A 13,160-nucleotide genomic window follows, 5' to 3' on the forward strand; every position below is an offset into this window, starting at 1 on the left:
CTGCTGAAATATATTGACTTTTGAAGTCTCTTTTGCCTGTCCCCATGTATTGGATGGCTGTGGTCTCAGTGCCTGAGGGAAGATGCCTGGGAGAGGAAAGCTTAGAATGTTTACTTTCCCCTGAGAGAATGTTGTCCTCTGCACTATCCTAATGGAAAGTTTCACTTTAACCCTAACTTCAGAGCAGTATGTTCTGTGAAGGTGTCTTCAAAATATGCACCAAAACTGATTAATTCCCTTTTGGGCTCCCTCATCCACACTGGTTTATTCCAAAGAAAAAAGATTGATCTGTAAAACAAATTAAGAATACGTTACATCTAGAAGCAAGAAGAAAATTATAGAGCAACCAAAAAGCACAACCCACATATTTCAAGAGATCAACTGGCTAGAAGCAGATTAAGACCTAACCTAATTCAAGATCGAAGTATTATCAGTTACTCAGTTCTATGATATCTCTTCCATTCAACAAGCAAAGGCTTTCCCAGCTATAAGCTTTGCCAATACTTGATAAAGATGATGTTAGCCCAGAGTTGCCCATCTGATTCCTGGAGCACTTTCAGTGTGTTGAAATAAATGTCTGTGGTAGACCTCTAGTTTTGCCTCTGAATACTATAAGTTGGCTTATTTTTGAAATATAAAAGAGAAAAAGTGACCTTTCTCAACTTTTTCACTTAATTCAAAATGCAGACAATGTAATTTCTGAAATGTGGAACCAAGAGCAAAAAAGAAATGCTATTCCTTCTAAATTAAAAAAAAAAAAAAGATGTGTAATTTCACTATTCTTCCACAATCTAGATGAGTAACTAAAAAGTATACTTTAGTAAATATGAGATTTTTGATAATGTAAAAACCATCCAATTATTAATACATTTTCATAATTGCATATCATATCTTTATTATTTTACTTTCAGTTGATATTTTTGCAGGGCAGAAACACAGCTCTGCCGGAAATTCTTTACAATAACTTCCTACAGAATCTTTGAACAAAACATTTGGTATCAGTTCAGTTCAGTTGCTCAGTTGTGTCCAACTCTTTGCGACCCCATGAATTGCAGCACACCAGGCCTCCCTGTCCATCACCAACTCCTAGAGTTCACTCAGACTCACGTCCATCGAGTCAGTGATGCCATCCAGAGGATGGATGCCATCTCATCCTCTGTCGTCCCCTTCTCCTCCTGCCCCCAATCCCTCCCAGCATCAGAGTCTTTTCCAATGAGTCAACTCTTCGCATGAGGTGGCCAAAGTACTGGAGTTTCAGCTTTAGCATCATTCCTTCCAAAGAAATCCCAGGGCTGATCTCCTTCAGAATGGACTGGTTGGATCTCCTTGCAGTCCAAGGGACTCTCAAGAGTCTTCTCCAACACCACAGTTCAAAAGCATCAATTCTTCAGCACTCAGCTTTCTTCTCATATCCATACATGACCACTGGAAAAACCATAGCCTTGACTAGACGGACCTTTGTTGCCAAAGTAATGTCTCTGCTTTTGAATGTGCTAACATTCAGTATACATAAACTTATATCTCAAGATTCCTAAGATTTCAATTTTGCCAGGTTTCTGATTCATTTCATATACTGTCATGTTTGGGTTCAAAATGAAGCGACTTGGTGAAAAAGAAAAGAAATATAGTTTAATCTTGTTCTAGTGCTGTTATCCTACTTTGGATTTTCTAATAGTTTGATAAAATTAAACAGCAAAGAGTATATTAAGGTATCAAAATATTTTAAAGAGACTGAAAACGCAAGTGAAGTCACTCAGTCATGTCCGACTCTTGTGACCCCATGAACTGTAGGCCTACCAGGCTCCCCCGTCCATGGGATTTTCCAGGCAAGGGTACTGGAGTAGGGTGCCATTTCCTTCTCCAGGGCATCTTCCCAACCCAGGGATCAAACCCAGGTCTACCTGGTTTGTGGGCAGATGCTTTACGGTCAGGCCATTAATGCAAAGGTAAAAGTAAATTTCAAACATCTTCATTTATTAGAAACACAACTATTTCAGACAATGCTGCAACTAGGCTATTCTTGGCATTGTACAGAATGTTTTACTCCCTGCATTTTTAAAAACCAGGCTTTTCACTTTTTATTCTATGGTGTCATCTAAAATTTCTATTAATTGCGAAAAGCTTGTGGAATATATATGGCATTCATTCTGCTTTATCTTTGTAGATTACAAGATTCTTAAATAAATGAGACCTAAATATTTGTATCCCATGATGTTTCTAAAAACATTTTTTTTTTTTTTAATTTAAACCTGGTTCCAGTTTGAATCACTTTCACTTTTCACTTTCATGCATTGGAGAAGGAAATGACAACCCACTCCATTGTTTTTGCCTGGAGAATCCCAGGGACGGGGGAGCCTGGTGGGCTGCCATCTCTGTGGTCACACAGAGTCGGACACGACTGAAGCAACTTAGCAGCAGCAGCAGCAGCAAGAAGTAAATAACAAAAACAACAAAAAACAATTACCTAATATGGAAATCACTACTGCTATCTACCAATTTTTTTCAGCCCTCCTTTGTGATATTTCATAGTATTACACTTACCTGCCCTGCTTGAAGTTAGTGGGGCCATTTTACTTGCTTTGGCCAGAGATGTGTGAGCAAAAGTAATATGTGTCAGCTCAAGGTGGAAACTCTTAGAGCCAGTGCATGATTCATCAGGTTGTTTTTCCCTTTAGCACCACAAACAGCAACATCCAAGATTACTGCTGCTTTGTCCCAAGGTCTCTGAGTGCTCACAGTGGGCAGAGCTCCCCTTCTGAGTGGACAGTATCCACGGGTGAGATACAAACCTTTCTGGATTTATGGCACTGGGACTGGGGGGCTGTTATTATAGGTATACTTGTGCCAGTGTGTTTTGGAGATGATCAAATTCCCACCAGAATTATAACCTACCTGTGTAAGATGAGGCACAGGAAAAAGAAACAAGGCAGATGTCACAGAAAAGTGGACAGGAAAGAGATAGCAAAAGGAAAATAAGCTGAAATCCTTAGTTTAGGTTTCAGGAACCTAAACCCGAAAATTTAGGTTCCAGAGTTCCAAATTTTATATGATCTTCCTAAAAATAACCAGTCCTGATAAACACCAAAAGTTTATTTTTTAGAAATCATTTGTTTGAAGTTTTAAACTAGTCAAAGCACTAAAATGACATGAGTTACATGCTGATGGAAGACACAAAATATACATATCACTATTTACTCTCTTATACAACTCAACAAGTATGAAGAGCATAAAATACATTTATTCACATAACACATTTCATCAACTGTTAAAATATGTCAATGACAAGTTGAAGTCCAACAATATTATTTACCAGGCAGTACAATAGTCTGACCCCCAGTGAAGCAGAAAAATATACACTCCCATCCTTTATAGTCTCACCTTAGACAATTAGTCTTGAGCAATAATGATAATATATATGTGAAGCTTGCACCAAGTTTCACAAAAAGTTCACTTCATTAACTAAATGATCTTACTTGGACTCTGAACTCAGGTTAGGCACAAAACTAAAGCAGGTTTATCATTTTCATACTGAAAATGATCAAACAAGATCATTTGTTTTATAAGACAGATATATCTATGTATATGTGTGTGTGTTAACTTAGTATTTTTCACTTCAGAAACAACAGATAATTGGAAGCAACTTTCTGCTTTTATTAAAAAAAAAATGTTTAAAGAACATATTTCTATCACCTAGTTAAACCCATCAGTAAAAAGTCTGATATTTTAGGATATACTTAAAGCTAATTATGGAACAGCACTCTCTCTCTGTACCCCTAAACACATCTGCTGGGGTTTTGTAGTCTCATTTTTTAAAAGTTCACTAACATTAGAAAAAGCCTGCTATTTTCAAGTAATCTGCCTAGAAAAATATAATCCCCTAGAAATAATGTAATCAAATTGTATATGAAGTTGCTTGGATACTATTTTATCCAATGAGAAGGGAAATTCAGTTACTCTGATGGTCTAATGATAAATTTTAAAGTAGACTGTAAAACTTTAAAAGTGGTAAGCTTCCTGAACACTATTTCCAGTCATTTGAACAAATATCCTTCCCCTTTGAACAAATATATGAAAGTTATTGGCAGATGCTCTACTTTATTATTCATTATACAATAAATTGTCAAACCACATGGAAATACATATAATAACAGAAATAAAATTCTGAAGTCAGATATGCATATTGTGCTCATTTCATTTCATTTTCTGTGGACAAAAAAGCCTAACACAATGTAAGCACACATATTCTTTGACTATTTCCCCCCCCCCCAATTTTTGGTGTTTATTTCTTGAGTTTAACAGCATCATGAAACCAATTTAGTTGCTCTAAACCTAAGCTCAGATAATAGAGATAACCCTTCCAGGATGTGCAGAGAATGACTGCCCTGTCACTCCCCAAAATCTTGCATGCTAAGCTCATGCAGTCCTATACATGGCCATGTCACAATATCTCCTCAACACAGACACGCATGACCAGAGCGACATCATAGCAAGAGAAACAATTTTGTCATTTGTCTTCTCAAGGAGAAAAGGCCTAAAACTGAGGTTTTCTCCTCCACATATCTCCTAGATTAGGCTCTATGGGCACTAGTCACTGCAGCATCCCAACCAGCCTGAGGAGAAAGGATGGAACTTTGCTTCCTTCTACTTCAGCTCACAGAACACCAACACTCTCTCAAGGAACTCTAGGAAATACGTGTCTCCTCTAAACCATCAATTAATTCTTTTAGTCTTTAAGTGCTCCTAAAACATGTGAGAACATTTATGTAATATAACAGCAATCACAAATTGCAATGGCTTTTTAAAAAGTATATACACTGGAGATAGATAGATAGATCTTAAAATAACCAACATGTAGTTGTCAGCTTAAACTAAAAGTACACAAAACCTTTGCACTTCCATGCTCATTTGCACCAAGATATCCTTTCCAGTAGTTCAATTTGGCAAGTATCAAGCATCTACTATGTGCTCTATATGTGAATGACCTAACTTGGTGTGATTCATCATTTACTGGTCATAAACTAAGAATATCATATACACCAGTGTGTCTATGCATCTTGCCCTACTTTAAATTCATTGGGGAACAAAACAGTTGTCTTTAAATCTTCACTGAGGCTGTTTGCTTGAGCAAACATTCTTCCAGTGTATTCATTACATTAAGCATACATTCTTTTAATGTATTCATTAGAATTTACCAACATTCACCAAAGTAAACAAGAACAAGAACTTTTAAATTACCAGTCAAAAGCAAAAATTTGTAAAAATAGTAATTTAAGTCTAATTGATCTATACAGATTTCCTAGAGAATCTAGTCAGTTTCACAAGGAAGAGTAATATTAAAACAGATCCCAACTAATGAAAAAATGAGTTTTTTATAGAAATGCATTTCCTGAATATAAAGCAGAACTAGCTATCCTCTGCTCTGACAGACTCAGGACATTTTGAATGATTACTAAAATTCTTTGAGTTCAATTACACAAACAAGCAAAGAAAAAAATGTAAGTATTATTTGGAAATTTGGAGAGAGATTTTTATCTTTTGGTTAATCATTATAAGGGTCTCAAAATACCTGGCTAATTGCCAAAGTTCCCCTTGACATTGGTAGTACAGGCTTTGGAAGATGCCATCTTACAGATTTAAAGAATTCCTTTCAACTTAAATTTCTGATGTCCTTGGTGTGTGTGTGAGTATATGTGCGTGTATAAGTGAAAAGAAACACACTAGCTGCAGATGGTCTTTGAATATTTTTCTCTAGAGGCTGTGTTTCTTTTGTTCCCTGACACAGAAATGACACTGTGTCAATGGTTCTCAGGTAAAGCACCTTTACCAATGTTCTCTGCACCCATCACTTAGGGTTTAACTTCTGCTTGTTTGCATTATCCATGGCTGAGTTCCTTAGGAACCGCTACAGTGCAAGTCACCTCTACACCTGCTCACACAGACTTTGTTTCTCTACAAACTATTGACTATACATAAGCATTTTCAGAGGAAATGGTGATTACTTGAAAACTGTGCAAATCTATGACTTAACAAGAATATCTTCAAACAAAAACTGACCTTCATATCAATAAATGCAAGAGTTGTATCTGTCAAATATGACAAAGAAACGTTCATTCTAAACAGGCTCACAAGACCAGGCAACCTGACAGCCAACCACGTATGTGGAAGTCATTATAAGAAGCCACAATCAATCCCCTGTGACATGACAACGCACGTATTAACTGAGGCTATGTAACGAGGAGTAAAACAGACCAGATCAAAGAAGGTGCCCCATTTCACTGTGCTTGGTCTGCATAGAGCAGTGACCCCCTAAATGGCCATTTCACTGTTCAGGTAGTAGACCAAATACACGCTTCAGGCTTCAAGAGAGTCACTCATTTCAAAAGCAACAATAGCACAGATAAGGCCCAAACTGCTTTCGTTTGACTCCTATGGCATTATTTTATCACATTTACCTCCAGTTGACAAAAGCGTGTTAAAATACGTAATTAAACAGCTAATTTAACAAATTTAAAAGCCAAGTCTGACAAAAGTGCCCCCATACTATCTGGGTGAGGGCTGATTTTTCCAGTTAGACTTTCTCTATTTACACAATTAACTGAAGTATTGCCAATACTTTTTTTTAAATTTGGTCCTAGACCTACACTGATTTACCATCCTATTCAACTAGGTGCTTGTTTGCTGAGTTACTTTCTCTGTAACTGGTAAATCAGAAATAGCAGCAACCTTTAAGGAATTTTTAATGGAGCTAAGCTCCCAAACATGTAAGCTGATGACATGTACTCCACAACAGCGTCTGGTACACACATAGAGGTTCCTAAGGACAGCCTTCCGTAGAAGAATATACACCCAAGGATCTAAGATTTGATTCCATGTTGCCATTCGAAGAGTAAAAAGGGTTCTTTCACAGGAATCCTTAAAATCTTGTATATTCATTCCAATGCTGGCCATTGTCACCTGCAAAACAAACAAAATAGAGAAATCACTTGATAGACAGATTTTTAACTTAACAAACTGCTACATGGTATTTATTTCACTTTCTACAAAGTGATGTTATTTTGCAAAACACCGAGAAAAAGAAATGATAGCAGAATAGCAGAAATAGCAGAAACATTGACATAGACATCTGAATCCTTCGAATTCAAACTGACACCAGAACTACGAAAATGACAACTTATACGGCAAGTCAAATGTGCACAAACAGAATGACCGAAGAGCAGACAAACACTGATCCTAGTTACAGACCTCTTCTTACTTCTGGGAATAGAAAATTCAAAGCCAACATATTTGTAAATCTTGATGAAAAAACTAAAGTTTATTTATGCAAATAGATTATAGATAAGCTAAAGTTTATATAAACTATAGATAAAAGTTTTTAAAATTTTATTTAGAACAGCTATACACTGTCACTAAGTCACGTCTGACTCTTTGCCACCCTGTGAACTGTAGCCCTCAAGGCTTCTCTATCCATGGGATTTCCCAGGCGAGAAAACTGAAGTGAGTTGCCATTTCCTTCTCCAAGAGATCTTCCCAACCCAGGGATGCTATCCATGTCTCCTGCACTGGCAGGTGAATTCTTTACCACAGAGGCACCAGGGAAGCTCTAGCTATAGATTAGAACTGGTCTAAGCATTGTGCCTAGCTTTTACTTCTCAATGAACATTTGCAGAACAAACAAAATGTCTTTGAAAACATCTTGGCTACAAAAACAAATAACGAATAAATGAACAAAAGGTAAAACTGAAAATTTAAGGGGGATTACACTATTATGTCAGCAGGATTGAGAGACAATGTAAAAACCTAAAACTCAAATGGAAACAAAAAAAAAAATCAAGTCTTCTTGGTCTTCTTGATGGGTCATTATCAAGAATAAAATGCTTCAATGTGGCTGGTGATACTTATGGTTAAAGGAGAAATGTCCCTTACCAAAACCCTCATTGTCTACACAACAAAATACAAACTCCTTAACTGCCTTCTTGATGACGCATCTGACATCCATCTCTATAACCTCATCTCTCCTGCCAATACCCTACGCTCCAACCACAGTAAAGGCCTCAACTGTCCCAGATCCACCAGGCCCTTCTGAGCTTTGGCTTGTATGGCTCTCATTTTGAACCTCCACTCGCCATTTCTCTACCTGAAAAACTCCTATCCATCCTTCAAGCCCCACGTCATAATGGGCTCACCTCCATGAAACTTTTCCCAACTTCTCTGAGATGAATTAGCAAGTTGTGCTGCTCCAGCACCCTGTCCCTACTCAGCTGTGTCACATGCCACACTGCATGATAATGTATTATTTACTTGCAAATCTATGATCATCTCTTCTTTTTATTTTTATTTCTAATAGCTGGTACAAAGCTGGTACTTAAGATGTTCTCAGTAAATGGTAAAATGAGCAAAATTATATTATATTTTATTCATTGAGGCTGTTTCTAGAAGAACAGCATCTAGTCATCAGAGAAACATCTGCTCATCCATCACAGTGGTCTGATATTTTGAGGCCTCAGTTCAGTTCAGTTCAGTTCAATCACTCAGTCGTGTCCAACTCTTTGCGACTCCATGAATCGCAGCACGCCAGGCCTCCCTATCCATCACCAACTCCCTGAGTTCACCCAGACTCACGTCCATCGAGTCAGTGATGCCATCCAGCCATCTCATCCTCTGTTGTCCCCTTCTCCTCCTGCCCCCAATCCCTCCCAGCATCAGAGTCTTTTCCAATGAGTCAACTCTTCGCATGAGGTGGCCAAAGTACTGGAGTTTCAGCTTTAGCATCATTCCTTCCAAAGAAATCCCAGGGCTGATCTCCTTCAGAATGGACTGGTTGGATCTCCTTGCAGTATTTTGAGGCCTAGAATGTTTCTAAAAGTAAAGGATTCCAAGGCGGTTTGTTGCCACTAAAAGAAACAAGATCTTGCAGTCCATGCAGATACTTTGGGAAATGATTCTTTCCTTTATGGTTCCTCTTGTAGGGGAAAAAGTGATCAAAGTGCAGGTCTAAAGATTCTCTAGCTAATAAAATTGACCAAGTTTCACTGCACAGATAATTAGTCCTCAGACAATAGTCCCTGGGTTACTTCCAGACTCTTCTATCACTTCTCCCCAAGTTAGCTAACAGGATTGAAGAAATAAGCCTATATGAGCCCTGTTTCTCTTAAAAGAAAGAAGGGCCAAGGCCCAATTGGCAATTGACTTGAGATACTTTCATTTTATGTTTTTTCTTTACTTATCAAATATTTGTTCATTTGCTGTGTGCCAGGCAATGTGCTAGGCTCTGAGGACACAGTGGCAAATGAAGCAAGTATTGCCTGTCCTTATGAAACTTACAATCTATTTTCTTTGCCTTCTTTTTTTTTTTTTTGGACGTGGGGTGGGGAGGAGTGGGTTGAAGAATGAAAGAAGCAATAGGTCTCTTGCCTGATAAATACTAAGTGAATGCAGTTCCTGTTAATGACTACATGTGTTCCTAGAGATCTCAGAGCCCAGCCAAGACATTGCTCTCTGTAGCTGGGAACAAAGATGCTTGGTGCACTTGGATGGAATAGCTGGGCCTAGTTTAGAAACATACAAGCTTAAAATGCTTGAGTTACATGACATTCACTTCTCTGACTTTCCTCCTTCCCTTGCAAACACCAATGTGGTCACCAGCCATGAAAAAACATTGAGTCCTCTGCTGAGGGCAGCCAGTACCCAGGGCTTCCAGCACCGAGGGTTTTTCCAGAATACCAGGGTAGTGGCCAGACACTCCTCACTCTCCCCTTCCTATGACCCCAGCCCCAGCCTGGAAGCGAGGTTGCTCTAGAACCTAGCTTGGGAGAAGCACCAACAGTTACCCACCAAGTGGGTGGAGTATTTATATAAAAGAAAGATCATTAGTATGTTGTTGACAATAGTATATTGTTGAAAATTCAGGACAACTCAAGTATGCAACAAATCATAAATTATGGTACTTTCATGCAGTGGAAGATATGTAAGCTTTCATGTTTGTGATTCAGTCTTATTTTAATATTTTATTTATTTATTTGGCTGCACTGGGTCTTAGGTGCAGCATACAGGACCTTTTCGTTTTAGGTGTGGCATGCAGGATCCTCTTTAGTTGTTAACTCTCAGCTGTGGCATGTGGGATCTAGTTTCCCAATCAAGGATCTAACCCAGGACTCCTGTATTAGGAGCTCAGAGTCTTAGTCACTGAGCCACCAGGTAAGTTCTCAGTTTTAATTTTTTAAGGCAAGTTACCAAATATATTGATGGTATGATCCCGATTTTGAAAAACTTTATGTAATTTTGTGCGCACATAGAAAAAAAACTAGTGTATTTCAATGATTTTCTTGGTTAACTCTAGATAGTAGAATTGCAGAGGACTTTGATTTTCTCCTGTGCTTTGTCTCTAATTTCCTCTTTGTTAGATTATGAATTGCTTTATAATCTGTACTTTTTTTCCCTCAAGTAATTTGTTGAAATATACAGGCATACCGTGTTGTATTGTGCATAGCTTTATTATCGTTCTTTGCAAATACTGTATTTTTTTTTTCTACAAATTGAAGGTTTATGGAACCTCGTGTTGTCAGATGACGGTCAGCATTTTTTAGTAATAAAGTATTTTTAATTAAGGTATGTATACACATTTTTTTAAAACATAATGCTATTGCAAAGTTAAGAGCTTACAGTACAGTGTAAAATATAATTGTGTTTGCCCTGGGAACCTAAAATTTCATGACTTGCTCTACCGTGACAGTCACTTTACTGTGGTGGTCTAAAACCAAACTCATGATATCTCCGAGGTTGTTGTTGTTGTCGTTTTAGTTACTAAGTCATGTCCAACTCTTGGCAACCCATGGACTGTAGACTACCAAAGTACTAAGTCCGTGAGATTTTGGGCAAGAATACTAGAGTGGGTTGCCATTTCCTTCTCCAGGGGATCTTCCCAACCCAAGGACTGAATCTGCATCTTTTGTACTAGCAGGTGGATTCTATACCACTGAGCCATCAGGAGAGCCCTTGATCCCCAAAGTAGGCCTGCACTATTGTGCTAAAGACTCAGAACTAATGTTGATCATTTATGAATGTCTGTGTTTATGTGAGTGGGGTACTACAGAATTGCTGGAGAATTTCAGCCCTGATAAGCCTGATAGAAGGTTGGGAGTTGGGGTAAGAGCAGGAATGTCTACCATTTTCCCCAGGCTCCATCAAAAGTCACTTCACAAACCTTGAAAGCATTCTTCTCTGGCTGGCTCACTGGAACTTGGATTCCAGAGAGTTGTGCATAGATTTTCATCACTCGTGCAATCTTTCATCTAGTTTCCAAGAGCTACTTGACACATAACTATGCTGTTATTTTCTAAAATATCTTCCTTTAGAGCTTGGCAGGTTATATTCAGTCATCTTTGTTAAAGATTAGAATTCTAACTGAGAAGTGTAAAGGCCAAGTGTTTGGATGTTCTCTGGAAAAACAAATGAATTAACTTGATAGTTCTCAAGACATTCAACATTAAGACAATAGAGAAATAATGAAATCAAAGAAGTATGTGGGCCAGAATGTTTGTGTTCATTGCTAGTTGCAAAGAGCAAAATAGACAGATGATACAATAAGATCTCCACTTATTTGGGCCACATAGTACAATTAACTGTTATGGTAACTGCATATTTTCTAGAACTAACACCAAAAGAGATGACCTTTTCATCTTAGGGGATGGGAATGCAAAGGTAGGACGTCAAGAGACACCTGGAGTAACAGGCAAGTTCGGATTTCGAATACAAAATGAAGCAGGGCAAAGGTTAACAGAGCTTTGCCAAGAGAACACACTGGTCATAGCAAACACCCTCTTCCAACAACACAAGAGACAAATCTAGATTTGGACATCACCAAATGGTCAATACCAAAATCAGACTGATTATATTCTTTGCAGTCAAAGATGGAAAAGATCTATACAGTCAGCAAAAACAAGACCAGGACCTAACTGTGGCTTAGATCATCAGCTCTTTATTGCAAAATTGAGACTCAAATTTAAAAAGTAGGGAAAACCCTAGACCATTCAGGTATGACCTAAATCAAATCTCTTATGATTATACAGTAGAAGTGACAAATAAATTCAAGGGATTAGATCTGATAGAAAGCCTGAAGAACTATGAATAACTATTCATAACATTATACAGGAAGTGGTGACCAAAACCATTCCCCCCCCCCAAAAAAAAGAAAGAAAGAAATGCAAAAAGGCAAAATGGTTGTCTGAGGAGGCCTTACAAATAGCTAAGAAAAGAATAGCAGCAAAAGGAAATGGAGAAATAGAAAGATACACCCATCTGAATGCAGAGTTCTAAAGAATAGCAACGGAGAAGGCAATGGCACCCCACTCCAGTATTCTTGCCTGGAAAATCCCATGGATGGAGGAGCCTGGTAGGCTGCAGTCCTTGGTGTCGCTAAGAGTTGGGGACGACTGAGCAACTTCATTTTCACTTTTCACTTTCATGCATTGGAGAAGGAAATGGCAACCCACTCCAGTGTTCTTGCCTGGAGAATCCCAGGGACGGGGGAGCCTGGTGGGCTGCCATCTATGGGGTCGCACGGAGTCAGACACGACTGAAGTGACTTAGCAGCAAAGAATAGCAAGGAGAGATAAGAAGCCATCTTAAGAGAACAGAGCAAAGAAACAGAGGAAAACAATACAATGGGAAAAACTAGAGATATCTTCAAGAAAAATAGGGGGTCTACCAAACAGGAAGGCTTGGCTTTGGAGAAGCAATCTGAAAATTCATCCTCTGCAAATAGAATGAAAAGGAAGTTTCCAGACTCTGTGTATAAGCACTCAGAGTACTTTTGCTGATGAGCTATTTCAAGACCTTTGGCTGAACACTCAGCTAAAATACTGAAACACAAGGAGGAGCTAAGATGGCGGAGGAGTAGGACGGGGAGAACACTTTCTCCCCCACAAATTCATCAAAAAAAAAACATTTAAACGCTGAATAAATTCCACAAAACAACTTCTGAATGCCGGCAGAGGACATCAGGCACCCAGAAAAGCAACCCAAGTCTTCGAAAGGAGAGAGAAGAAATACAGCTCCACCCACTAGAACACCGACACAAGCTTCCCTAACCAAGAAACCTTGACAAGCCACCTGTACAAACCCACACAAAGCAAGGAAACGCCACAATAAAGAGAACTCCACAA

At 38.5% G+C, this 13,160-nt stretch overlaps 1 protein-coding gene across 3 annotated transcripts in view; it reads right to left on the reverse strand.

Moving 5' to 3' along the window:
- Positions 1-3,075: 3,075 nt before the first annotated feature.
- PTGFR (prostaglandin F receptor) overlaps positions 3,076-13,160 on the reverse strand; it is a 66,456-nt gene continuing 56,371 nt past the window's right edge. For 2 of the 3 annotated variants that reach the window (XM_024984696.2, XM_005204371.5), the window contains exon 3: positions 3,076-6,954. In XM_024984696.2, the coding sequence (XP_024840464.1) occupies positions 6,664-6,954 (291 nt within the window). In that variant the 3' untranslated portion in view covers positions 3,076-6,663. 3 annotated transcript variants of the gene reach the window in all.

The sequence above is a fragment of the Bos taurus genome, chromosome 3 (genome assembly GCF_002263795.3).
Source record: "Bos taurus isolate L1 Dominette 01449 registration number 42190680 breed Hereford chromosome 3, ARS-UCD2.0, whole genome shotgun sequence".
Lineage (NCBI taxonomy): Eukaryota > Metazoa > Chordata > Mammalia > Artiodactyla > Bovidae > Bos > Bos taurus.